We start from the raw sequence: 26,619 nt of genomic DNA, 5'->3' as shown, positions 1-26,619 counted from the left end.
CTCCAACTCCTGAACTCAAGGGAGAAATCAGTGTATTTTAAATGCCTTATGTGGCTGTGGGTGGTTGGCCTAGGGCTATACCCAAAACATGGCCTCCATTTAATTTTTCATTAGCAAGTCTGACATCCAGATGCACAGCCTTCACAAACAGATGTTCAATAAATACAGTGCAGGGTTGTCCAATCTCTTGGCTTCCCTGGGCCACATTGGAAGAAGAATGGTCTTGGGCTACACGTAAAATACACAAACACTAAAAATAGCTGATGAGCAAAAAAAAAAATTGCAAAAAAATCTCGTAACGTTTTAATACAGTTTACAAATTTGTGTTGGATTGGATTCAAAGTCGTCCTGGGCCACATGCGGCTCACAGGCTGAGGGTTGGACAAGTTTGGTATAGAGAATGAAAGGGATGTGGCCTGTGCCCCAGCCTGGGAGCCACTGATCAGGATACTTTTTAGAGTGTACCTTTTTGAAGAGGCAGAGGGTCTGCCCTGGGCAACATAGCAAGACCCCATCTACAAAAAAACTACAAACAGCTGGACGTGGTGGTGCATTCTTGCACTCCCAGCTACTTAGGAGACTGAGGCAGAAGCATTGCTTAAGCCCAGGAGTTCGAGGCTACAGTGAGCCATGATTACACCACTGCACTCCAGCATGGGTGATAGAGGGAGACTCCTCAAAAAAAAAAAAAAAAGGTCGGGCGCGGCGGCTCACGCCTGTAATCCCAGCACTTTGGGAGGCTAAGGCGGGTGGATCATGAGGTCAGGAGATTGAGACTATCCTGGCTAACAGGGTGAAACCCCGTCTCTACTAAAAATACAAAAAGTTAGCCGGGCGTGGTGGTGGGCGCCTGTAGTCCCAGCTACTCGGGAGGCTGAGGCAGGAGAATGGCGTGAACCCGGAAGGTGGAGCTTGCAGTGAGCCAAGATCGCGCCACTGCACTCCAGCCTGGGTGACAGAGCCAGACTCTGTCTCAAAAAAAAAAAAAAAAAGGCAAAACGTGTTCTAAACTGTGTTTTCAGGGAAGGTGAACTGTGTTTGAGGGGCATCCATTAAAATGAAAGTGAATTTCATTAAAATTCACTCTTAGAAAGCAAGTTTGTAGGCCAGGCGCGGTGGCTCACCCCTGTAATCCTAGCACTTTGGGAGGCTGAGGTGGGTGGATCACCTAAGGGCAGGAGTTCAAGACCAGCCTGACCAACATGGTGAAACCCCATTTCAACTAAAAATACAAAAAAATTAGCTGGGCATGGTGGCGGGCACCTGTAATCCCAGCTACTTCTGGAGGCTGAGGCAGGAGAGTGGCTTGAACCCGGGAGGCGGAGGTTGCTGTGAGCAGAGATTGTGCCATTGCACTCCAGCCTGCATGACAGGAATGAAACTCTGTCTAAAAAAAAAAAAAGAGATAGCAAGTCTATAATTGTTACTGTTGCTGAATCCTGCTAGCAAATCACCAGGCTAGAGGTGGCGGTTGAGGGACCCCCCTAGAACACTTTCAGAGGGGGCTTGTTAGCAGGTGGAGCTGGCCGTAGGAGCAGGGTTAGAAATACATAAGTAGATTTAGAGAAAGAAAAGCTGGTTAACTGGAATCCCTAGGATAACTAGACTCGAACATCCTGTGTGATAGGGGAGGGGAGCATTTGGCTTTTCTCCTGTTGGTCCTAAATTACAGGGAGTGGGGAGCAAAATTTTGGATAAAGCTGTTATTGATCAAGTCCTGATGTGGGGCCCGTGCCTCAGAGGCTATGGTTTGGTTTCCAGAGCTGGTTGCTGCAGGGTGTGGATCAGAGTGCTATGTGTGGTTTGTTTGTTTGTTTGTTTGTTTTTTTTTTGAGACGGAGTCTTGCTCTGTTGTCAGGCTGGAATACAGTGGTACAATCTTGGCTCACTGTAACCTCCGCCTCCCAGGTTCAAGTGATTCTCCTGCCTCAGCCTCCCGAGTAGCTGGGACTACAGGCGCATGCCACCACGCCCAGCTAATTATTTGTATTTTAGTAGAGACGGGGTTTCACCATGTTGGCCAGGATGGTCTCCATCTCCCGACCTCGTGATCCACCTGCCTCAGCCTCCCAAAGTGTTGGGATTACAGGCGTGAGCCACCGCACCTGGCCAGAGAGCTATTTTTATATGTGGTCTATCTGCTGTCCCTTTGTATATGAGGTCCTGAGGATGACATGTTCTAGGGAGAAGGGGAGGGCAGGGCTGCAGGTTCCCTTGGACAGAGCTTGGGAAATAGTTCTAGCCTCAGAAATTCATAGACTTACTGTAGTGGCTCATGTATTTCATCACATGTTCCAACACCAAACACAGGGACTTTGTATTAAGCTTTGTCTGTGGGCCCCATTGGTATTCCTGGTCCCAGATCTGCCAAGCAAGAGAGCTTCAAATTAGGGCTGGCCTTACTATCTTTTTTTTCTTCTCCAGCTCAGCCTGACGCCCAGGATCCCACCCCTTGTCAAAGACCAGGCCGTGGAAGCCATGTTCCCACCAGCCAGGGGGAAGGTGAGCTGTGCCTCCCCATCTGCTTCATCAGCATAGTCACTGCCACCAGCAGCTCCTTCCTCAGGTTGAGCCCTCTTCATCAGTGCGGGGAGTTTCCCTTGTTAGACAGTGCGATGTAGAGAGCTTAGCCTCTGGAGTCACACGGGCTCCCTTCAGCAAGTTACATAAACACTCTGGCTCCAGTTTTCTTTTCTATAAATTGGGTCAATGAGAGTGCCTATCACAGCGAGTTGTGAAGATTCAATGGCAAATGCCCCGTGAAGTCCTTTGCGCAGTATCTGGTTACAGTTCAGCACTGTGTTAAGTTGTTGCTCTTATTACTGTAGTAATTGCCCATTGTTTCTGTCCATGAGCATTATCGTGCATCTACTGCTGTACACTCCAGGTGCTGTCTTCTGTGCTGGGAAATCAACGCTCATCTGTAGGAGAGTACAGTCTGATTAGAGAGATAGATGTGTAAGGAACTTCTCATAATAAATTCTGAACTGTTCCTATGAAAGGGTATAATGGAAGGTCAGTTATTGAATTTGTAGCATTATGGAGGGTGATTAGAAGAGACTGAGTTGTTTTGTCTTTTTTTGAGACAGTGTCTCACTCTGTCGCCCAGGCTGGAATGCAGTGGCATGATCATGGCTCATGACACTCTTGACCTTCCCAGGCTGAGGTGATCCTCCCACCTCAGCCTCCCAAGTAGCTAGAACCACAGGTACATGCTACCAAGGCTGGTTAATTTTTGTATTTTTTATAGACAGGGTTTCACCATGTTGCCCAGGTTGTTTCTGAACTCCTGGCTTGAGCCATCCACCTGCCTCAGCCTCCCAAAGTGCTGGGATTCCAGGCGTGAGCCACCGTGCCCGGCTTAGAAGAGACTGAGTTTGAAAGAAAGGAGAGGCCGGGCCTAGTGGCTCATGCCTGGAATCCCAGCACTTTGGGAGGCTGAGGCAGGTGGATCACCTGAGGTCAGGAGTTTGAGACCTGCCTGGCCAACATATAGTGAAACCCCGTCTCTACTGAAAATATAAAAATTAGCTGGGTGTAGTGGCGCATGCCTATAATCCCATCTACTTGGGAAGCTGAGGCAGGAGAATTGCTTGAACCCAGGAGGTGGAGGTTGCAGTGAGCCAAGATTGAGCCATTAAGCCATTACACTCCAGCCTGGGCAACAAGAGCGAAACTCTGTTTCAAAAAAAAAAAAAAAAAAAAACAACCAAACAAAAGAAATGGAACTTTTAAGCAACATTTGGGGCCCACCTGGCAACGTACAGGTCCTAGCTGTTGATGGGTTCTTGGAAACTGCAACTTTAAGGGAAACTGTATATCAAAACCATTTTTTTCCCCATCAGTGTTACAGTGAAACAAAGTTATTCCAGGACCTGCTGCTGTACATACTTTTGGTAAAAATCAGTTTCCAAGAACCTATTGTGGATGTTAAGAGAGGAGTTATCTCGTCGCGATGACTCTGGGAGATGAAGCCACTTTATTCCCATGCTTGTTAACCTTGTGCAGGTGCGGGAATGCAGGTGGCTAAGTAGGTCAGATTGAGGACATTGCAGCGCAGCTCTGGTAAAAGAGTGACATTCTGGATGATGGTGAGAAAGGGCCTGCAACCATAGCAGTGGAACTCAGGTTTGATAGGCAGGAAAGAATGTCCGTATAATTTGGGAGGTTCTGGTGTGTGCCCACAGAGGGGAGCTACGTGAAGCTTCTCAGGATGAGGGTGGGCATTTCTTGTTACTGACCACTTACAGGACAGCGAACATTTGCTGTTTCCCTGCACACGTCCCTGCTGAACCCATGCAGTGTCTTGTGAGAGCAGGGAGTTTGTAGACAGCCGCTGGGCCCCTCTGCCCTGAGGGCTGCAGTGTGGGTGTGGGAGTGAGAGTGTGGCAGCTTCGGTGCTCAGCCCACTGGAGGGGGACAGTCACTTGCAGATGTAATGTCCCCTGTGCTCACTGTGCCGTGTCCACTGTTGCCCCCTCTGGATATGCTACCCAGGCGTCTGCGCCTTGGTCTGTACCTTTTATATTCTCCAGCAACGGGCTCCCCTGGTCTCCGGCATCTGCTTGGCTTGTGGCAATGGGATGAAGAGGGTTGGAGGACGGGGAACAGGGTTCCAGAGGTCTGGGGGAAACTGAGGTTGGGTTTCTCTTCCCACGGCTCCCTCCCCAGGCTGTGGGATGGGTGTGGCTGCATCCTCTTCGGCCCCAGCTGCAGTCTTGCTCCCCTTCCAGCAGCCTTCTGGGCTCCAGCACCCCTCCCCACCTTACCCCTTCAGACCTAGCAGGCCCTGATTCCCCAGGGTGGCCAGCACCTGTGAGCTTCCACATTTCTTGTTCATGTTCGTTGAGACTATTCATCCCTTTGTCGATAGTCTGCACATTAACCAATCCCCCAGTGACCTCATCTCTTTCGTAAGGAAGCTGGGGCAGAAGCAATAGGTTATTTTTATAGAGCAGGGGTCAGCAAACTACCCTCGACCTCTTGGTAAAGTTTCCCTGAAACACAGCTGTGCCTATTCGCTTACTTGTCCATGGCTGCTTTTGTGCTCCAACACAAAAGCTGTTACTCAAATTGTTGATTTGCTGTTCCTCAAATCAACAGCAGATTTGAGGAACTGGAACAGAGACCAGAGGGCCTGAAAAGCCTAAAATATTTACCCTCTGGCCCTTTAGAGATTAAGTATGTTGACCCCGTGGTATGGAAGCCAGCACATGTCTGGCCTGAGGGCCATCAGGCCTGAAAGGAGCCCTGAGTCTATTCCTTATGAATTGGGTGCCCTTGGCCTACACACTTTACCTCCCAAACCTCGGTTTCCTCACCTGTGGAATAATCATTGCGCGTAAGTTATTGTAAGAATTGCAGTTACCTTTATCAGCTACTTTTCCAGGAGCTGCTCTCGTTTGAGGATGTGGCGATGTACTTCACCAGAGAGGAGTGGGGCCACCTCGACTGGGGTCAGAAGGACCTCTACCGAGATGTGATGCTGGAGAACTACAGGAACATGGTCTTGCTGGGTAGGACACAGCTTGAAGATTGGGCTTTGTCTGTGTTCTGAGTGTCTGTGCAAGCCCTTAGTCCCTTATCTGCAATTCCAGAATCAGAAAAAGTGCTGAAAACTGAAAGTTTTTTTCATAACTTGTGTGGCTACAAGCCCTGACCAGACATCACCACAGTGAAACCTGACTTCACCCCATAGGAAACCATTTATTGTCTTTATTTTTCCAACTTGGTGTGCATATCTGTATACCCAACTTCAGAAATAACAGTGTAGGCCGGGTGCGGTGGCTCACGCCTGTAATCCTAGCACTTTGGGATTCTGAGGCAGGTGGGTCACCTGAGGTCAGTAGTTTGAGACCAGCCTGGCCAATATGGTAAAACCCATCTCTACTTAAGATACGAAAATTAGCCGGTTGTGGTGGTGCACGCTTATAGTCCCAGTTACTTGGGAGGCTGAGGCAGGAGAATCGCTTGAACCCAGGAGGGAGAGGTTGCACTGAGCCGAGATCACGCCAGTGCATTCCAGCCTGGGCGACAGAGAGAGACTCCATCCCAAAACAAAACAAAACAACAACAAAAATAACTGTATTTGAGGGCACCACTCCAAACCCTACTGGGGATGATACGTTATGTAAAATATTTACACCAGGTCACCTTTCTGAAATTGGAAAAATTCTGACTCCTGAAACACATCTGGTCCTAAGGGTTTCACATAAGGGACTGGGGACAGCGAATAGTCGTGTTGTGTTAGGGCTCAGACAGAGACACTTCATGCGTTCTTCACTCTCACCCCATGTTCCTCATCTGTAAGACCTGCAGGAGTTGAGAATTACGGTAGATTTACATTCCAAAGGCTCACTTCTTATGCTCTTGAAAGTCTTTTTCTTTCTTCTCTCTGGAAATGGGTAACTTCTTGGTGTGTAGCATTAGTGGGTGCTCAGGAAATGATTTTAAACCAACTTCATTTCTGAACCTTCACTGCTTCCATCTTTTCAGGAGCCTACCTTGTCCTATTCCACTGTAGTCTCCTACTGTGGGAATTGCCTTGCTAAATAGTTTTCTTTCCAGGACCACATGTTTAACCCCTGCACTGACACTCTTAGCACAGAGTCTTGACCACCTCTTGTGGGATCGTCCACCCACCTCTGGATTTTTATAATTTTAATGTTCCCTTTAAAAGCATTACAAGGCCAGGCGTGGTGGCTCACGCCTGTAATCTCAGCATTTTGGGAGGCCAAGGTGGGCGGATGATGATGTCAGGAGACCGAGACCATCCTGGCTAACACGGTGAAACCCCGTCTTTACTAAAAATACAAAAAATTAGCCGGGCGTGGTGGCGGGCGCCTGTAGTCCCAGCTACTCGGGAGGCTGAGGCAGGAGAATGGCGTGAACCTGGGAGGCGGAGCTTGCAGTGAGCCAAGATTGCGCCACTGAACTCCAGCCTGGGCAACAGAGCAAGACTCCATCTCAAAAAAAAAAAGACATTACAAGAGCATACATAAGTACATGGAAGGCATAGAAAAGGAGGAGAAGAGGAAAGTGTTCATGAGTAACACTGTTAATATTTTGGAAGATTTCCTTCCAATCTTTTTTTCTATGCCTTTACAAAAGTAGCTGAACATAGTCTATGTGTAATCCTGTAATCTCTTTTAAACTTAACATTATTGTATCAGTGTTTCCCCACAGAATCAGTAAACGAGCATAATATAATTCCATTGTGTGAGCCATGGTACTATTTCATTGTTTTTCCATGTGGGAACATTCAGCTTGGCTTTGTTTCTGTTTGTTGGTTTGCTTGTGTATTTATAATGTTTGAATAGATGTTTTTTTTTTTTTTTTTTTTTTTTTGAGACTGAGTCTGGCTCTGTCGCCCAGGCTGGAGTGCGGTGGCCGGATCTCAGCTCACTGCAAGCTCCGCCTCCCGGGTTTACGCCATTCTCCTGCCTCAGCCTCCCGAGTAGCTGGGACCACAGGCGCCCGCCACTTCGCCCGGCTAGTTTTTTGTATTTTTTAGTAGAGACGGGGTTTCACCGTGTTAGCCAGGATGGTCTCGATCTCCTGACCTCGTGATCCGCCCGTCTCGGCCTCCCAAAGTGCTGGGATTACAGGCTTGAGCCACCGCGCCCGGCCTGAATAGATGTTTTTAAGTATAAATCTTTATATGAATTTTTGATCATTTCCCAAGATACTTTCCCAAAATCAGAATTTTTAAGTTAAATGAGATGGCACTTTAATCTTTATTGATTACTGAATGATTCTTCAACAAAATTTGTACTGTTTTGCATATCCAATAGTAACATTTCAGAGTGCGTCTTTGTTTTTTTTTTTTTTTGACAGAGTTTCGCTATTGTTGCCCAGGCTGGAGTGCAATGGCACGATCTCGGCTCACCGCATACTCCACCTCCCAGGTTCAAGCGATTCTCCTGCCTCAGACTCCCTAGTAGCTGAGATTACAGGCATGTGCCACCATGGATGGCTAATTTTGTATTTTTAGTAGAGATAGGGTTTCCCCATGTTGGTCAGGCAGGTCTTGAACTCCCAACCTAAGGTGATCCACCTGCCTCGGCCTCCCAAAGTGCTGGGATTACAGGCGTGAGCCACCGTGCCCGGCCTTTTTTTTTTTTTGAGACAGAGTTTCACTATTGTTGCCCAGGCGGGAGTATAATGGTGCGATCTCTGCTCACCGCACCTCCGCCTCCCGGGTTCAAGTGATTCTCCTGCCTCAGCCTCTTGAGTAGCTGGGATTATAGGCATGCCCCACCACGCCTGGCTAATTTTGTATTTTTAGTAGAGATGGGGTTTCTCCATGTTGGTCAGGCTGGTCTCGAACTCCCGACCTCAGGTGATCCGCCCACCTCAGCCTCCCAAAGTGCTGGGAGTACAGGCGTGAGCCACCATGCCTGGCTGAGAGTGCTTTTTTACTATATCCCTGCCCTCTTTTATGGATTTTACTAGTTCTAAAAATAATTTTGATCACAGAAATTTTGGAAAATACGTCAGTACATACAGTAGATAATAAAATCACCTGCGGGCCTACTTTCCAGAAATAACTCTTGTTATTAACATTTCGGTTTCCTTTTTCCCAATCCGTCTTGTGTCTATTACAGGGCAAGGATCCCTTATCCAAAATGCTGGGGACCAAAAGTGTTTTGGATTTCGGATTTTTTTTGGATTTTGGAGTACTCACATATATGTAGTAAGATAATTTGAGGACCTGACCCAAGTCTAAACAGGAAATTCACTTATGTTTCATATACACCTTAGGCGCATATCTTGAAAGTCCTTTTGTCTTTCCCTGGAGAAGGCTGAATTAACTGTGTGTTGTGCGCCTGCGTTTTGACTGCCACTGGTCACATGAGGTCAGGTGTGGAAGTCTCCACTTCTGTCAGGTTAGTGCTTAAAAAGTTTCAGATCTGGGAGCATTTTGGATTAGGGATGCTCAAACTGTATTAATTACTTACACACGCATACATAACACACACACTACATAGTTTTTTAAAACAAAATTTGGGGCCAGGTATGGTGGCTCACGCCTGTAATCCCAGCACTTTGGGAGGGAGGCTGAGGCGTGCAGATCACCTGAGGTTGGGAGTTCGAGACCAGCCTGAGCAACATGGAGAAACCCTGTCTCTACTAAAAATACAAAATTAGCCAGGCGTGGTGGCACATGCCTGTAATCCCAGCTATTCTGGAGGCTGAGGCAGGAGAATTGCTTGAACCCGGGAGGCAGAGGTTGTGGTGAGCTGAGATTGTGCCATTGCACTCCAGCCTGGGCAACAATAGCGAAGCTCCGTCTCAGAAAAAAAAAAAATTTGGATCATGCTATATGTGAGTTTTGTATTCTGCTTTAAAATACATAGGCAGCATTTTTCTATTTTAATAAATAGTTGGGCTGGGCGTGGTGGCTCATGCTTGTAATCCCAGCTCTTTGGGAGGCCGAGGCAGGCAGATCACTTGAGTTCAGGGGTTCAAGACCAGCTTGGCCAAAATGGTGAAATCTCATACCTACTAAAAATGCAAAAATTAGCTGGGCGTGGTGGCCACGTGCCTGTAATTCCAGCTACTTGGGAGGCTGAGACAGGAGAATCACTTGAACCTGGGAGGCGGAGGTAGCAGTGAACAGAGATGACACAAGTGCACTCCAGCCTGGGTGACAAGAGTGAAACTCTGTCTCAAAAAAAATAAAAATAAAAATAAAAAACTTAGCCGGGTGGGGGCGACAGCACAGACTCCGTCTCAAAATAAATTAATTAATTTATAAATAAATAAATACATAGTTGGCTAAGTACAGTGGCTCAAACCTGTAATCCCAGCACTTTGGGAGGCCGAGGTGGGTGGAGCACCTGAGGTCAGGAGTTCGAGACCAGCCTGGTCAACATGGTGAAACCTGTCTCTACTAAAAATACAAAAATTAGCTGGGCATGGTGGCGGGTGCCCGTAGTTCCAGCTACTTGGGAGGCTGAAGCAGTATAATTACTTGATCCTGGGAGACAGAGGTTGCAGTGAGTCGAGATTGTCACTCCAGCCTGGGTTACAGAGCAAGACTCCGTCTCAAAAATAAAAAAAATAAACAATTGAATACAAGGATTTTTAATATCTGCCTAATACTTATGCCTTCACCGCATTAATGTGCTACGCTTGATTTAATTGTTCCCTTTCGATATTCAGTTTATTTCCAGTTTGACGCTGCAATCCCACTGTGCTGAACGTCTCTGGCACATTCATCTTGGTTGCAATTGTACTTTAGGCTATATTTCTAAGAGTGAAATGACCACAGCCAAAGGTATGAACATTGTTCAGGCTTTCAATAAAGACTGCCAGATATTTACAAAGATTGTGCCAATCTCTATTCTCACCAGCCCTTCTGATTATTGTCCTTATCTCTGCCTGCCACTGAGCCCCTGGGCCATGTCTCTGTAACTCACTAACGGCCACATCCCATTTACTTCCCCATGAGTAGGATTTCAGTTTCCCAAACCTGAGGTGATCTGTCAGCTGGAGAACTGGGACGAGCAGTGGATCCTGGATCTACCGAGAGCTGGGAGTAGGAAGGCTTCCGGTAGTGCTTGCCCAGGTGGGTGAGGAAGAGACCCAGGCGAGTGGAATCAGGAAGAGGAAGGGAAGGCACGTTAGTGAAGCCCCTTCTCTGTGCCAGACGCAGAGCCAGGTGCTGGGCATATATTATCCCACTTCTTCATCACTGCTGCCCTGTGAGGTGGGAGGAAGATCGGCATCCCTACTTCCCAGATGAAGAGACTAAGATTAAGAAATCTTGGCCGGGCGTGGTGGCTCACGCCTGTAATTCTAGCACTTTGGGAGGCCAAGTCGGGTGGATCACCTGAGGCCCAGAGTTGACCAGCCTGGCCAACATGGTGAAACCCCGTCTCTACTGAAAATACAAAAATTAGCCAGGCGTAGTGGTGTGTGCCTGTAATCCCAGCTACCTGGGAGGCTGAGGCAGGAGAATTGCCAGAACCTGGGAGGCAGAGGCTGCAGTGAGCCAAGATCACGCCACTGAACTCCAGCCTGAGTGACAGAGCGAGACTCTGTCTCAAAAAAAAAAAAAAAAAAACCTCACACAGGCCTGGTATGGGGGCTCACACCAGTAATCCCAGCACTTTGGGCAGTAGAGGCAGGAGGATCACTTGAGCCCAGGCGTTCAGGATCAGCCTGGGCGACATGGTGAAAACCCATCTCTACAAAAAATACAAATTTAAGCCGGGTGTGGTGGCGCATGCCTGTAGTCCCAGCTACTCAGGAGGCTGAGGTGCAAGGACCGGTTGAGGCTGGGAGGCAGAGGTTGCAGTGAGCTGAGATTACGTGATTGTACTCCAGCCTGGGTGACAGAGCAAGACTCTCAAAAAAGAACTCTCACAGTTGGGAGGTGGACACTGGGGTTTGACTTCAAGTCTAGAACATTCATCCTCTCCTGCAGGAAAAAGCGCTGCTCGGACACAGCTGCTCTAGTGTTTTCTAAGTGACAGCTCTCAGGGCACCCTAGATGCCCCTTGATTCCACCCTCATTACTTGTCCTCTCTCTGTGCTGCCTCCTGTTCCCTTGGTTTGTTTTGTTTCCATATTACTCCCATATTTCCTGACATATCTGCATTTTTCTACTTACTGTGTCCTGATGCAGCTCCTCCTGTTTTTCACATCCAAGGTTTCTCCATGGCACTACTGACATTTTGGGCTGATGAATTCTCTGGGGGCGGGATGGGGGCATGTCCTGTGCATTTATGTCCTGTGCATTTTAGGATGTTAAGTAGCAGCCCTGGCCTGCACCCACTAGATGCCATTTGAACCTCCCCAGGTGTGACAACCAGAAATGTCTCCAGACATTGTCTGAACCCTGCTCACCCCTAGTTGCTCTAGTCAGTTGGCTTTTGTCCCTATTTCCCTCTGGTTCCTTTTCTGTTCTATCCTATACTTTGTCCATTTTTTTTTTTTTTTTTTTTTTTTTTGAGACGGAGTCTCGCGCTGTCGCCCAGGCTGGAGTGCAGTGGCCGGATCTCAGCTCACTGCAAGCTCCGCCTCCCGGGTTCACGCCATTCTCCGGCCTCAGCCTCCCGAGTAGCTGGGACTACAGGCGCTGCCACCTCGCCCGGCTATTTTTTGTATTTCTTAGTAGAGACGGGGTTTCACCGTGTTAGCCAGGATGGTCTCGATCTCCTGACCTCGTGATCCGCCCATCTCGGCCTCCCAAAGTGCTGGGATTACAGGCTTGAGCCACCGCGCCCGGCCACTTTGTCCATTTTTAAGCAGATGTTTCACCTAGAGTTATTAAAAACTTGTATCTAGGCCGGGTACAGTGGCTTACACTTATAATCCCAGCACTTTTGGAGGCCGAGATGGGCAGATCGCTTGAGGCCAGGAGTTTGAGACCCACCTGGCCAACATGGCGAAACCCCATCTCTACTAAAAATAAAAAAACTAGCCGGGCGTGGTGGTGCGTGCCTGTAATCCCAGCTACTCAGGAGGCTGAGGCACAAGAATCTCTTGAACCCAGGAAGTGGAGATTGCAATGAGTCGAAATCATGCCACTGCACTCTGGCCTAGGCATGTCTCAAACAAAAAGCATGTATCTTGAAAAATAACATGCTACCTCTGACATTTATTTGGCACCACTCAGTGGTGCCAAACAACTTACTAGAGTAAGTTGTTTTTCTGATAATGGTGATGGGCTCTGCTCTCACATTCTCTGGCATACACACTCCTGTGCATTTTTAGTGAGTTTGTTGGTGCCGAGAGCTCTTTTTGTTATGACAGTGAAGAGTCCAGTGAAAGTTAGAATTTTGGGCTGGGTGCAGTGGCTCACGCCTGTAATCCTGGCACTTTGGGAGGCTGAGGCAGGTGGATCACCTGAGGTCAGGAGTTCGAGACCAGCCTGACCAACATGGTGAAACCCCATCTCTACAAAAATTAGCTGAGTATGGTGGGCTGGCGTCTGTAATCCCAGCTACTCGGGAGGCTGAGGCGGGGGAATCATTTGAACCTGGGAAGCGGAGGTTGCAGTGAGCTGAGATCACGCCACTGCACTCTAGCCTGGGCAACAGAGCGAGACTCCGTCTCAAAAAAAAAAAAAAAAAAAAAAAGAAAAAGAAAAGAGAAAAATTCAGAATTTTGGCCTCTTGAGTGTGATGATGTAAACAAGAGATCACTTCTTAGCTTCATTTGATTGTCCTAGAGCCCTAACAGTTAGCTTCTCTTCCTTTTTTTCTTCTGCAGTGCATAGGTCATTTATATCTTTTCTTGTTATTTGGCTAGGTTCTGAAGCCAGACACAAGATGAAAAAGCTAACTCCAAAACAGAAGTTTTCTGAAGATTTAGAGTCATATAAGATATCAGTGGTAATGCAGGAATCAGCCGAGAAACTTTCAGAAAAGTTACATAAGTGTAAAGAATTTGTGGACAGTTGCAGGCTTACTTTCCCTACTAGTGGCGATGAATACAGCAGGGGCTTCCTTCAAAACCTTAACCTTATTCAAGATGAGAATGTGCAAAGCAGGTGGAAGCAGGGCAGGTATGATGAGGATGACAAACCCCTCAATCAAAGATCTTTTCTTTTGGGGCACAAGCAAATTCTCACAAGAGCAAAGTCTTATGAATGCAGTGAATGTGGAAAAGTCATTAGGCGTAAGGCATGGTTTGATCAACATCAAAGAATTCACTTCTTAGAGAATCCCTTCGAATGTAAGGTATGTGGGCAAGCCTTCAGACAGCGGTCAGCTCTTACGGTCCATAAACAGTGTCACCTGCAAAACAAGCCATACAGATGTCATGACTGTGGAAAGTGTTTTCGGCAGCTCGCGTATCTTGTTGAACATAAGAGGATTCATACCAAAGAAAAACCCTATAAATGTAGTGAATGTGAAAAAACCTTTAGTCAGAATTCAACCCTTATTCGACATCAGGTGATCCACAGTGGAGAAAAACGCCATAAATGCCTTGAGTGTGGAAAAGCCTTTGGCCGGCATTCAACCCTTCTGTGTCATCAACAGATTCACAGTAAACCGAACACCCATAAATGCAGTGAATGTGGACAGTCCTTTGGTCGGAATGTGGATCTCATTCAGCATCAAAGAATCCATACAAAGGAGGAATTCTTTCAATGTGGAGAATGTGGGAAAACGTTTAGTTTTAAGAGGAATCTTTTTCGACATCAGGTCATTCACACTGGAAGCCAACCCTACCAATGTGTCATATGTGGAAAATCTTTCAAGTGGCACACAAGCTTTATTAAGCACCAGGGCACTCACAAAGGACAGATATCCACGTGATATTAACTGGAAAGCAGTCATTGAAGGACTAGAACTTCTGCTTCAAGTGTGTATCACATGATTGTTTTCATGAAAAGCAATAAATGTAACAAAGAGTTTTTCTATGGGGGCCCTCTTTTTGTGGCCAATCTGCTGCCCTAGTGAAGAAACACTTCAAAGGAAATGTTAGCCTGGGCAACATAGTGAGATCCTGTCTCTACAAAAACCAAAAAAGCCAGGTGTGGTGGCTCACACCTCCAGTCCCAGCTACTGAGAAGGCTGAGATGGGAGGATCGCGTTAGCCCAGGAGTTCAAGGCTGCAGTGAGCCATGATGTGTCACTGTACTCCCGCCTGGGTGACAGAGCGAGGCTGTCTCAAAAAAAAAAAAAGAAAAGAAAAAAAAGTTTACTAGGCTGTTGTGTTCACTCTCTTGCACCCTCTATGCCCTCATCCCCTCCAGCCTAGTTAAGGCAGAAGCGAGCCATAGAAGCTTTGCCCTGTGGTCGCCAGGCTGGGGACCATTGAATGGGTTGTGAATGATTGAAGGACTGAAGAATGGGCCAGGTGCAGTGGCTTATGCCTGTAATCCCAGCACTTTGGGAGGCTAAGAATGGAGAATCACTTGAGGTCAAGAGTTCAAGACTAGCCTGGCCAACATGGTGAAACCCCGTCTCTACAGTGGCTCATGCCTGTAATCCCAGCACTTTGGGAGGCTAAGAATGGAGAATCACTTGGGGTCAAGAGTTCAAGACTAGCCTGGCCAACATGGTGAAACCCCGTCTCTACTGAAAATACAAAAATTAGCTGGCCATGGTGGCACGTGCCTGTAGTTCCAGCTACTTGGGAGGCTGAGGCAGGAGAGTTGCTTGGACCTGGGAGGCAGAGGTTGCAGTGAGCTGAGAACACACCACTGCACTCCAGGCTGGACAACAGAGTGAGACTCCATCTCAAAAAAAAAGGATTGAAGAAGAATGCTTTTCCTGTATTACATACAACTATGACCTGCTAATGTATAGACTTAAAAAAACAAACAAAAATACTAAGGGCTACTCACTAGTAACTAGTGAGGTATGAAGAACTGCTAAAAGTTGCCCATAATCAGGCCGGGCGTGGTAGCTCATACCTGTAATCCTAGCACTTTGGGAGGCCAAAGCGGGTGGATCATGAGGTCAGGAGTTCAAGATGAGCCTAGCCAAGATGGTGAAACCCCGTTTCTACTAAAAATAGAAAAATTAGCCAGGCACAGTGGCGGGCACCTGTAATCCCAGCTACTTGGGAGGCTGAGGCAGGAGAATCACTTGAACCCGGGAGGCAGAGGTTGCAGTGACCCGAGATTGCATCAGTGCACTCTATCCTGGGAGACAGACCAAGACTCCGTCTCAAAAAAAAAAGTTGCGCATAATCTAAAATGAATGTGTTAGTAGATTCTGGAAAGAGCTATACGTCAGTATTTGTAATAGGTGCTGTGGGCCCTGCCAAAGTCCCTCTGGCCTTACTTACACCTTCTGTGGGCATCATCTGACTGTGTCTGCACCTTGTGGCCTGAGGGCAAAAGAGACATCCTGGGAGCAGCCGTCAACCAATCATTGATGGGCATTTGATGAACACCAAATTCTCCATCTCCCCATGTGTGGAAAACTCTGAAGCATGTGTTTTAGTTTCCAGAGGTTCCCCAGGAATTGCACACAGGCACTCACCATGGTAGCTGCCTCACTGGGTGACTTCTCTGTCTTCCACCTTCCCTAACAGTATTGCAACCTCTCCCCAACAAATAAACTCCTTGTATTCAAAAAGTGTCAATTATGGTCTCTGAGGAGCCATATCCCTTCTGTTTTCACAGTTATTCTAAGCACATTCTGACATTCAGTTTAAATAGGTTGAGCTGAGTGTATTCTCCCTAGAGCTCAACAATATAAGAGATCCACTTAAATTATTTTGATATCCTAAACATCATCCTATGTCTGTATTAAACATTGATCTAATTTGCCGGGCGTGGTGGTGGGTGCCTGTAATTCCAGCTACTTGGGAGGCTGAGACAGGAGAATCGCTTGAACCAGGGCGGTGGAGGTTGCCGTGAGCCAAGATTGCACCACTGCATTCCAGCCTGGGCGACAGAGTGAGACCCTGTGTCAAAACAAAAAAACAAACAAAAAACAAATTGCTCTCAGGCCAGGTGCAGTGGGTCACACCTCTGATTCTCCAACACTTTGGGATGCTGAGGCGGATGGATCACTTCAACCCAGGAGTTTTGAGACCAGCCTGGCCAACATGGCAAAACCTCTTTTTTTTTTTTTTTTTTTTTTGAGATGGAGTCTCGTTCTGTCGCCCAGGCTGGAGTGCAGTGGTGCAATCTCGGCTCACTGCAACCTCTGCCTCCTGGGTTCAAGCAATTCTCCTGCTTCAGCCCCCCGAGTAGCTGGGACAACAGGCACCCGTCACCATGCCCAGCTAACTTTTGTATTTTCAGTAGAGATGGGGTTTCGCCATGTTGGCCAGGCTGGTCTTGAATGCCTGACCTCGTGATCTGCCAGCCTCAGCCTCCCAGTGTTGGACTTATAGGCGTGAGCCACTGCGCCCCGTCTCTCTTATACTTTTAAAGTACAAAAACTAGCTGGGTATGGTGGTTGTGTGCCTGTAGTCTCAGCTGCTTGGGAGGCTGAGGTGGAAGGATCGCTTAAACCCAGGAAGTTGAGGCTGCAAGTGAGCCAAGATCATGCCACTGCACTCCAGACTGGGCGACAAAGTGAGACCTTGTTTTTTTTTTTTAATTAATTTTTTTTAAAAAAAGATAGTTTGTATTTACAATTTTCTCCAATGACTAGGCATTCAGGCACTTGTCACTCAGATTAATCCTCATGTTTAAAGAAGATACAAACAGGAGAGAACAGTAATTCACTGAGTAGTCATATCAGTGCAGCCATCCTGAGATGGCTACAGACTTAGAGGGAGGTGTAGCTGCTGTCCAGGCCAGACACCCTTCAGTTTCCAGACAGTTCCTAGAGCAAAAGAAGCCACCATTACCTACACCCAGACTAGACCCACAGTTCTGCCCTGTGTTTTTCAGAGGCCGGTAGTGCCCTGACTGCTGCTTCCTGATGATATTCCTTCAAGCAGAGGCCTCTATTACATGTGCCCCAGCTCACCTGCATCGGGAGAGGGTGGTCTCCTGACTGTGATGGTGGGTGCCCCTAGTGGAGCTGAGCAGACACCCCCTTCCCTTCATTTTCACAGGACCTGGAAAGGACAAGCACACTTGCTCTACTGGAGATGATTTTTATGTTCTATTTTATTCATTTCTGCACGAAATACTCAAAATTTGTATAATAAGCCTTGTGATATCATGATAAATATATATTTGGTCTTCATCCTCAGTGACTAGCAGAGAGCTCCCCAAACCTTGGAGAATTCCTGAGGGATAAGGGTGCCAAGAGCGTCTTTTAATACTTGGTCTTTTGACACTTGTTCCTGACACGGAGCTGCTAAACCCACTGGAATTTCCTTAGTGATGCATGTCTTTGTTCTAATAAGGCAACTCTTGGATTCCCAATGGGTTCAACTTGGGGGCTGGTCACTGGAAAGACCAAGGCATGATTAGAAACTTGGAAGCCAAGGCGGGCGGATCACGAAGTCAGGAGATAGAGACCATCCTGGCCAACATGGTGAAACCCTGTCTCTACTACACTACAAAAAGTTAGCTGGGCATGGTGGCGAGTGCCTGTAGTCCCAGCTACTCGGGAGGCTGAGGGAGGAGAATGGCGTGAACCCGGGAGGTGGAGCTTGCAGTGAGCTGAGATCTGGCCACTGCACTCCAGCCTGGGCGACAGTGCGAGACTCTGTCTCAGAAAAAAAAAAAAAAAAAAAATTGGAACTTCCAGTTCAAGGAGAATTGCTTGAACCCAGCAGGTGGAGGCTGCAGTGAGCAAAGATCCTGCCACTGTACTCCAGCCTGGGCCACAGAGGTAGACTGTCTTAAAAAAAAAAAAAAAAAGAAATCCACTTTGGGAGCCAAGGCAAGCAGATCCCCTGAGGTCAGGAGTTTGAGACCAGCCTGGCCAACACGGTGAAATCCCGTCTCTACTAAAAATACACAAATTAACTGGGTGCAGTGGCAGGTGCCTGTAATCCCAGCTACTCGGGAGGCTGAGGCAGGAGAATTGCTTGAACCCGGGAGGTGGAGGTTGCAGTGAGCCAATATCATGCCACTGCACTCCAGCCTGGGTGACAGAGCAAGAATCCGTCTCAAAAAAAAGAAATCAGTAAGTCAAAAAACTGAACTTCTAGGCCCCTAGAATGGGAAAGAGGGACTATGTAAAATTAGGTTTTCTGGAAAGTGAAAAATAAAGTGTTTCTTGTGAGCACTGAGCTTTACCAGGTCTTCTGGGGATTATGAAGTAGTTGAAACCCTCTCTACCGTCTAAGGACAAAGGCAAATTTTAAAAGACTAAAATACATTCTTAGAGAAGTATTAGTAACTGTAGTGAGCAAGATTTGGTTCAAAAGTGAATAAAGAGGCTGGGCGTGGTGGCTCATGTGTGTAATCCCAGCACTTTGGAAGGCTGAGGTGGGCAGATTGCCTGAGCTCAGGAGTTCACTAGCAGCCTAGGCAACATGGTGAAACCCCATCTCTACTAAAATACAAAAAATTAGCCAGGCGTGGCACGGTGCGCCTGCAGTCCCAGGTACTCGGAAGGCTGAGGCAGGTGAATTGCTTGAACCCAGGAGGTGGAAGTTGCAGTGAGCTGAGATCATGCCACTGCACTCCAGCCTGGGTGACAGAGCAAGACTCCATCTCAAAAAAAAAAAAAAAAAAAAAAAAAAAAAAAAACGAAGTAAGTAAAGGTAGGCTGGGTGTGGTGGCTCATGTCTGTAATTCCAGCACTTTGGGAGGCTGAGGCAGGAGGATTCCTTGAGCCTAGGAGGTTGAGACCAGCCTGGGCAACATAGCAAGACCCTATTTCTTAAAAAAAAAAGAAAAATAGCTGGGTTTGGTAGTGTGCCTGTGGTCCCAGCTACTCAGGAGGTTAAGACAGACGATCACTTGAGCCCAGGTTGAGGCCACAGTGAGCCATGATCACACCACTGAGCTCCAGCCGGGGGAATACGACAAGACCCAACCTCAAAAATAAACACATAAATAAAGGTAGAGCACAGATGACAAGGACAGAACCCTCTTACATGTTGGCCTCACTCTTATCATCAGAAGTCTCTTACCTGGCACCAGCTCACATTTCAGAAGGCCCCTTACTTCCTCATTCCTCACTCACTGAAACTATCAGTCTGTAATGGGGCTCAGGACGGATTGAACCTATCTTGTAGTAGATCCTCAAGGAAGATCCATAATTGACTGATATACTCCAAATGGCAAGGAATGTCGTTCTGGACAGGAAAAGAAACAGGCCAAGTCACACAGAAACATATCAAAATGATAGCACTTTATTTCTTTCTTTTTTGAGATAGAGTCTTGTTCTGTTGCCCAGGCTGGAGTGCAGTGGCGTGATCTCAGCTCACTGCAACCTCCGCCTCCTGGGTTCAAGTGATTCTCCTGCCTCAGCCTACCGAATAGCTGGGATTACAGGTACACACCACCACGCCCAGCTCATTTTTGTATTTTTAGTAGAGACGGGGTTTTACCATGTTGGCCAGGCTGGTTTCAAACTCCTGATCTCAAATGATCTGCCTGCCTTGGCCTCCCAAAGTACTGGAATTACAGGCGTGAGCCACCGCGCCCAGCCGACAGCACTTTATTTTGATGAATTCTTTGGTGTCGGATAAGGTGTGTACTTTGTCTAAATCTTTCCCCACATTCAAGACATTTGTAAGGCTTTTCTCCAGTGTGAATTCTCTGGTGTTTAATGAGGGTTGCACTCTGATTGAAGCGTTTCCCACAGACAGAACATTCATAGGGCTTCTCCCCAGTGTGGATCCTCTGGTGTTTAAAGAGGTCGGAGCGCTGTTTGAAGCTTTTCTCGCATTCTTCACACTTATAGGGTCTCTCCCCTTTATGTAGTCTCTGATGTCTAAAAAGGTGGGAAATATGACAGGTTTCCCCGCATTCCTCACATTTAAAATGTTTGTCTCTACTGTGGGTACTTTGATGACGATTTAGGTGTGAATTCTGCCTGAAGCGCTCCCCACATTTCAGACAGGTGTATGGCTTCTCACCTGTGTGTGTCCTCTGGTGCTTGGTCAGGGCAGCGCTCTGGCTGAAGCTTTTCCCACATTCTTGGCAGCCATAGGGTTTCTCACCTGTGTGGATTCTCTGGTGTCTAAAGAGGTCAGAGCGTTGTTTGAAACTCTTCCCACAGTTACCACATTTATAAGGTCTTTCTTCACGGAGCTGCCTCTGGGTCTCAAAAAGGTTGGAATGATGGAAACTGTCTCCACTGTCAGACTTGTGAGGTTTCAGCATGTGCCACGTCACCATGTGGAAACTCTGCTTGCACTTGTTCCCGTGTTCCTCACCATCTGTGGGCCTCTCTGCTTTTGGGATGTGCTGACACAGAACAAGGTTGGAGCGTCTGGCACTGTTCTGCAGGTCATTATTTTTAGAGTCTTCCCCTTCTATGGAACCGTTCTTGTTGACATCTGAGATGCTGTTGCGTCCTTGTGCTTCAGGAGAATTTTCAAGTTTCAGGGGGAGGGGGTTTCTGGACTGCTTTTCCACGCTGTCCTCATGGGTACTGCCACACTTAGACAACAGGGGGCGCTTCCCCTGGAACGCTTCTTGTAGTCGCCCCTGTGGCTCTGCTTCTAAAATTTCTTGCATTGGAATCAACTCTTTGTTCTCAGCTCTGCTTTCCAAACCTGAAACATGAAAGTACAAATTCCTGCCGTTGCATTTCTGTGCAACACTGAAATAAGCAAGTGCTGGCAGAATGTTAAATCCTCAAATCCCTTTTACTTTTTATTTTAATTAATTTATTTTTTGAGAAGGAGTCTTGCTTTGTCACCAGGCTGGAGTGCAGTGGCCTGATCTCAGTTCACTGCAACCTCTGCCTCCTGAGTTCGAGTGATTCTCCTGCCTCAGCCTCCAGAGTAGCTGGGGTTACAGGCGCACACCAGCACATCCAGCTAATTTTTATATATATATATATATATATATATATTTTTTTTTTTTTTTTGAGACGGAGTCTCGCTCTGTCGCCCAGGCTGGAGTGCAGTGGCCGGATCTCAGCTTACTGCAAGCTCCGCCTCCCAGGTTTACGCCATTCTGCTGCCTCAGCCTCCCAAGTAGTTGGGACTACAGGCGCCCGCCACTCGCCCGGCTAGTTTTTTTTGTATTTTTTAGTAGAGATGGGGTTTCACCGTGTTGGCCAGGATGTTCTCGATCTCCTGACCTCGTGATCCGCCCATCTCGGCCTCCCAAAGTGCTGGGATTACAGGCTTGAGCCACCACGCTCGGCCTAATTTTTATATTTTTAGTAGAGATAGGGTTTCACCATGTTGGCCAGGATGGTCTCTATCTCTTGACCACATGATCTGCTTGCCTCGGTCTCCCTATTTATTTATTTTGAGACGCAGTCTCACTCTGTCGCTATTTATTTTGAGACAGAGTCTCACTCTGTTGCCCAGGCTGGAGTACAGTGGCGCGATCTCGGCTCACTGCAACCTCTGCCACCAGGGTTCAAGTGATTCTCCTGCCTCAGCCTCCCAAGTAGCGGGGATTACAGGTGCCAATTCTGCTAGTTTTAGTAGAGACAGGGTTTCACCATCTTGGCCAGGCTGGTCTTGAACTCCTGACCTTGTGATTCACCTGCCTTGGCCTCCCAAAGTTCTCGGATTACAGGGTGAGCCACAGCACCCAGTTTATATTTTATTTTATCTTATCGTATCTTATTGTATTTTTGAGATGGAGTCTCACTCTGTTGCCCAGGCTGGAGTGCAGTGGTGTGATCTCTGCTTACTGCAACCTCTGCCTCCCAGGTTCAAGTGATTCTCCTGCCTCGGCCTCCCGAGTAGCTGGGATTACAGGCACCCGCCACCATGCCCGGCTAATTTTTTTGTAGTTTTAGTGGAGACAGGGTTTCACCATCTTGGTCAGGATGATCTCAAACTCCTCTGATCTTGTCATCCACCCACCTTGGCCTTGCAAGGTGTTGCGATTACAGGAGTGAGCCACTGCACCCAGCTATTTTATTTTTTTTGAGATGGAGTTTCGCTCATTGCCAAGGCTGGAGTGCAGTGGCATGATCTTCGCTCACTGCAACCTCCAACTCCCAGGTTCAAGCAATTCCCCTGCCTCAGCCTCGAAAGTAGCTGGGATTACAGGCATGTGCCACCACACCCAGCTAACTTTTGTATTTTTAGTAGAGATGGGGTTTTACCATCTTGGTCAGGCTGGTCTCAAACTCCTGACCTCAGGTGATCCACCTGGCCTTGGCCTCCCAAAGTGTGGGATTACTGGCGTGAGCCACTGCGCCCAGCCTATTTTTTATTTTTTTGAGACAGAGTCTCACTCTGTCACCCAGGTTGGAGTGTAGTGGCATGATCTCAACTCACTGCAACCTCCACCTCCCAGGTTCAAGTGATTCTCCTGCCTCAGCTTTCTGAGTAGCTGGAATTACAGGTGCCCATTAACTGGCGTGGCTAATTTTTGTATTTTTAGTAAAGACGGGGTTTTACCATGTTGGCCAGGCTGGTCTTGAACTCCTGACCTCAAGTGATTTGCCTGCCTTGGCCTCCCAAAGTGCTAGGGTTACAGGTGTGAGCCACCTCGGCCTCCCAAAGTTGTGGGATTACAGGTATGAGTCACCACACCCGGCACAAGGGAGCAATTTGAGCAAAGCTCTGAAGCTTTGCTTCCTACAGAGCTAGAGTAGAATATTTCAGGCAGAGCGGTCACATAGCACAAAGACCAGGAGGCAGAGGGGCTTGGCATATTTTGGAGCAGCAAGGCAGTGTGGCCAGAGTGGGTGAGGGGCAGCGGAAGGGATGGGTGGGTAAGCAGGTGCCAGGGCCCCTGCACATCAGGCATCACAGGCCCGACTAATTTTTTGCATTTCTAGTAGAGACGGTGTTTTACTATGTTGGCCAAGTGGGTTTTGAACTCCTGACCTTGTGATCTGCCCACCTCGGCCTCCCAAAGTACTGAGATTACAGACGTGAGCTATCACCTGGCCAAATGTATTACTATTTTTTTAATTAAAAAATTTTTTTTAAAAAAGATGGGGTCTTGCTGTGTTGCCCAGGTTGGTCTTGAGCTCCTGGCCTCAAACAATCCTCCCATCTGGGCCTCCCAAAGTGCTAGGATTACAGGTGAGAGTCACCGTGACCGGCCAACAGCAAATGTTGACGAGAATGTGGAGAAAGAAAAATTCTCAATATTGCTGGTGGCGTATACATTAGTTATGAGCTCTTTGGAGAGTAAGATGAACATACAGTTGTCTCCTCTTCTCTGTGGGGACACATTCCAAGACCCCCAGTGATGCCTGAAACTGTGTATAGTACCAAAGCCTCTCTCTCTCTATATATATATATATATATAATGTTTTTTCTTATACATACATCCCTTTAATCAAGTTTAATTCATAAATTAGGTACATTAAGAGATTAACAATAACTATCAATTATAACAATATACTTAACTAGGTTTGGTAGCTCACACCTGCAATCCCAGCACTTTGGGAAGCTGAGGCAGGAGAATCACCTGAGGTCAGGAGTTCAAGACCAGTCTGGCCAACATGGGGAAATCCCGTCTCTACTAAAAATACAAAATTAGCTGAGCATGGTGGGGCATGTCTGTAATTCCAGCTACTCAGGGGACAGAGGCAGGAGAATTGCTTGGCTTGGGAGGCAGAGGTTGCAATGAGCTGAGACCACACCACTGCACTCACTCCCCCGGGCAACAAGAGGAAAACTCCATCTCAAGAAAACCCCCAAAACCAAAGACAAAAAATGAAAAACAAATGCTATACTGTAATAATAGTCATGTGAATGTGGTCTCTGTCTTAAAATATCTGGTTGTACTGCATACTGTGTGTAAGTGAAACCACAGAAAGCAAAACCAGGAAGAGGGGACTACTGCCTGTCTCTAGGCATATTCTCTTCAGAAACTCCAACATAGGAACAAATACACAAAAATATGCAAGAATATACAAGAATGTTCGGTGCAACGCTGTAATGGTTAAAACTTAAGACACCTAGATGTCCATTAACAGAAATGGATAGAATTCTGGAGTATCTGGACAGTAAAACAGGTAGAGCTCCATGCATCAACATGAGTAAATCTCAAAAATGTAATATTGAGTTAAAAAAAAAGCCATACAGTAATGATATACAGCGTGGAGCTACGTGTCTATGTAGAGACAATATAAGACATGCATGGAAGTCATAAACACAACAGTCAGCTTACTGGCTACCTCTAGAGAAGGATAGAGGGGAAGGATTTCCAGGAGGCTATGTGGGGGCCTCACCTCCAGCTGGAACATATTTCTCTGGCAATGTGGCCAAGTATTAAGATCGGATAAACTTGGGTGGTGGACACAGGGGATGGTCATTATCTATTTTTTTTTTTAATATAGTTTTCTGTATGTATAAGACATTAAAAATGAACCAAAGTAAAAAGCTGAATCTAGCACCTAGCAGTACATAGGCTCCTGCCTGGGTTACAGAAGACACCTGAAGGCTCTCAGCCCAAGTCTGGGAATGGCATAATGGCTCAGGGATGGTAATGGACCACCCCTTCACAAATCACACACCACAATAAACCAGCAGAGCAACAGCACTCACTAGGCGGAACTGTGCTCCCGGAATCCTTCTGTGCACTCTCTCTGCAGAAGTCCCTCCGTGCTGGGTCCAGGCGCTCCCACTCCTCCCAGGTTAGAGACACAGCCATGTCCTCGAAAGTCGCCATCCCCTGGGAACAACACAAGAGCCCAATTCAGTACCTGCTGTCCCTGTACAGCACTATCACTCTTCTTGATTCTTGTACTGACCAGGGAGTTTGGAGAGATCAGAGATAGAGGCTGACATTCTCTTGTAATGCTGAAAAGCCTTTCTGTGGACTATTTACACTAATTTTGGGGGTAGGTAAGAGCAAAATATTTCTTTAACTTGTATCACTGTGATGTATGGGAATAGAAATATGACATAGATTAAAAGTACACACGACCGGGCGCGGTGGCTCATACCTGTAATCCCAGAACTTTGGGAGGCCACGGCGGGCGGATCACCTGAGGTCAGGAGATTGAGACCAGCCTGGCCAACACGGTGAAACCCCATCTCTCCTAAAAATACAAAAATTAGCCGGGCGTGGTAGCGGGCGCCTGTAATCCCAGCTACTCAGGAGGCTGAGGCAGGAGAATCGCTTGGACCCGGGAGTCAGAGGTTGCAGTGAGCCGAGATCGCGCCATTGCACTCCAGCCTGGGCGACAAGACTGAAACTCCACCTCAAACAACAACAACAGAAAAGGAAAAAAAAAAAGAAAAAAAGAAAAAAGAAAACCAGTAATCCGTGTTGGCTTTATGCTGAAGTCTATAAAGTCATCTCCTGGATGGATCTGTCACTGTGGCCTGCGGAAAGGAAGTCCATACACACCCCAACGTTCACACGAAATGTAATAAGGAAATAACTTCCGAAACGCAGAGCACCCCATACACGCCTATTTTCCACACTCCCACCTCCAGAATGGGTCTTTCGCTTCTCACCTGAGGTGAGGTTCCATCGAGCGCTCGCTGCAGAGCCCGCACCACGGCCACTGCCTCCTCCCCGCTCTCCGGGCAGTGCTCTCGCACCCAGGCTTGGAGCTCCTCGGGCAGGATGGTGAGGAACTGCTCCAGCACCAGCAGCTCCAGGATCTGCTCCTTGGAGAGCAGCTCAGGCCTCAGCCACCGACGACAGAGTTCTCGGAGCCGGCTCAGCGCCTCTTCCGGTCCAGCCACCTCCTGATAACGCAGCTGCCTAAAGCGCAGTCGAGAAGTTTCGGGGTCTGGCCAAGCCCCTGGATAGCCGGGCTCCCAACTTCCGGGTGAGTCTTCCTCCACTTTCACGGGCAAAAGTCCGTCGCGTTGGGACGGCGCCGCTTCTTTGGACCTCGCAGCCATCACCCAGGGTCCCAACTCGGCGTCACTGCCGCGACTCTGGGCGGTCAAGCTGGAATTCATCTTTCTCCGGCATGTGCTGCCCTTCCTGGAGTCTTCCTTTCAGGTGAAGAAAGAGCAAACCCAAGGAACTCATCAGCCCTCAAACCCTCCGGTCCCAAACACCGGACCCCACCACACCAGGCCCCTCTCCCACACTTCTTCCTTTGCTCAGCTTTGCGTCTACAGCTCCCTCAGTCCAGCCACCGAAAACATCCCGTGCCGGAAGTGCGTCACGGACGCCCTGCGCCACCCTTCCCTGCATTTCCGGGGCCTCTCTAGGCG

The 26,619-nt window shown here is 47.7% G+C and overlaps 2 protein-coding genes across 11 annotated transcripts in view; one reads left to right on the top strand and one right to left on the bottom strand.

Moving 5' to 3' along the window:
- ZNF789 (zinc finger protein 789) overlaps positions 1 to 14,380 on the top strand; it is a 15,875-nt gene extending 1,495 nt beyond the window's left edge. Inside the window, exons 2-7 of one of the 8 annotated variants that reach the window (XM_025380531.1) lie at positions 2,425 to 2,502; positions 4,009 to 4,091; positions 5,390 to 5,516; positions 10,460 to 10,573; positions 11,636 to 11,809; positions 13,264 to 14,380. In XM_025380531.1, coding sequence (XP_025236316.1) covers positions 13,284 to 14,276 — 993 coding nt within the window. In that variant the 5' untranslated portion in view covers positions 2,425 to 2,502; positions 4,009 to 4,091; positions 5,390 to 5,516; ... (1 more) ...; positions 11,636 to 11,809; positions 13,264 to 13,283 and the 3' untranslated portion in view covers positions 14,277 to 14,380. Of the gene's footprint in view, positions 1 to 2,424; positions 2,503 to 4,008; positions 4,092 to 5,389; positions 6,689 to 6,990; positions 7,326 to 8,383; positions 8,438 to 10,167; positions 10,332 to 10,459; positions 10,574 to 11,635; positions 11,810 to 13,263 lie in introns of those variants that run through there. The other 7 variants (XM_025380532.1, XM_025380528.1, XR_003118684.1 and 4 more) reach the window with 7 other exon arrangements.
- On the bottom strand, positions 13,307 to 26,619 carry ZNF394 (zinc finger protein 394). 3 transcript variants are annotated; one of them, XM_025380505.1, is made up of 3 exons: positions 25,903 to 26,619; positions 24,985 to 25,111; positions 13,307 to 13,751 (listed from the first exon to the last, which is right to left on the bottom strand). In XM_025380505.1, the coding sequence occupies exons 1-3, from the start codon at positions 26,356 to 26,358 to the stop codon at positions 13,729 to 13,731; spliced, it is 606 nt and encodes a 201-aa protein (XP_025236290.1). In that variant the 5' UTR covers positions 26,359 to 26,619; the 3' UTR covers positions 13,307 to 13,728. The 3 variants fall into 3 exon arrangements, with proteins under 3 accessions (XP_025236290.1, XP_025236292.1, XP_025236289.1); XM_025380504.1 differs by lacking the exon at positions 13,307 to 13,751 and adding an exon at positions 19,677 to 21,060; XM_025380507.1 differs by lacking the exons at positions 13,307 to 13,751; positions 24,985 to 25,111 and adding an exon at positions 19,670 to 21,060.

Source organism: Theropithecus gelada, chromosome 3 (assembly GCF_003255815.1).
Source record: "Theropithecus gelada isolate Dixy chromosome 3, Tgel_1.0, whole genome shotgun sequence".
NCBI lineage: Eukaryota > Metazoa > Chordata > Mammalia > Primates > Cercopithecidae > Theropithecus > Theropithecus gelada.
The sequence above is the reverse complement of the archived record's forward strand: the minus strand, read 5'-3'. Positions and strand labels throughout refer to the sequence as shown.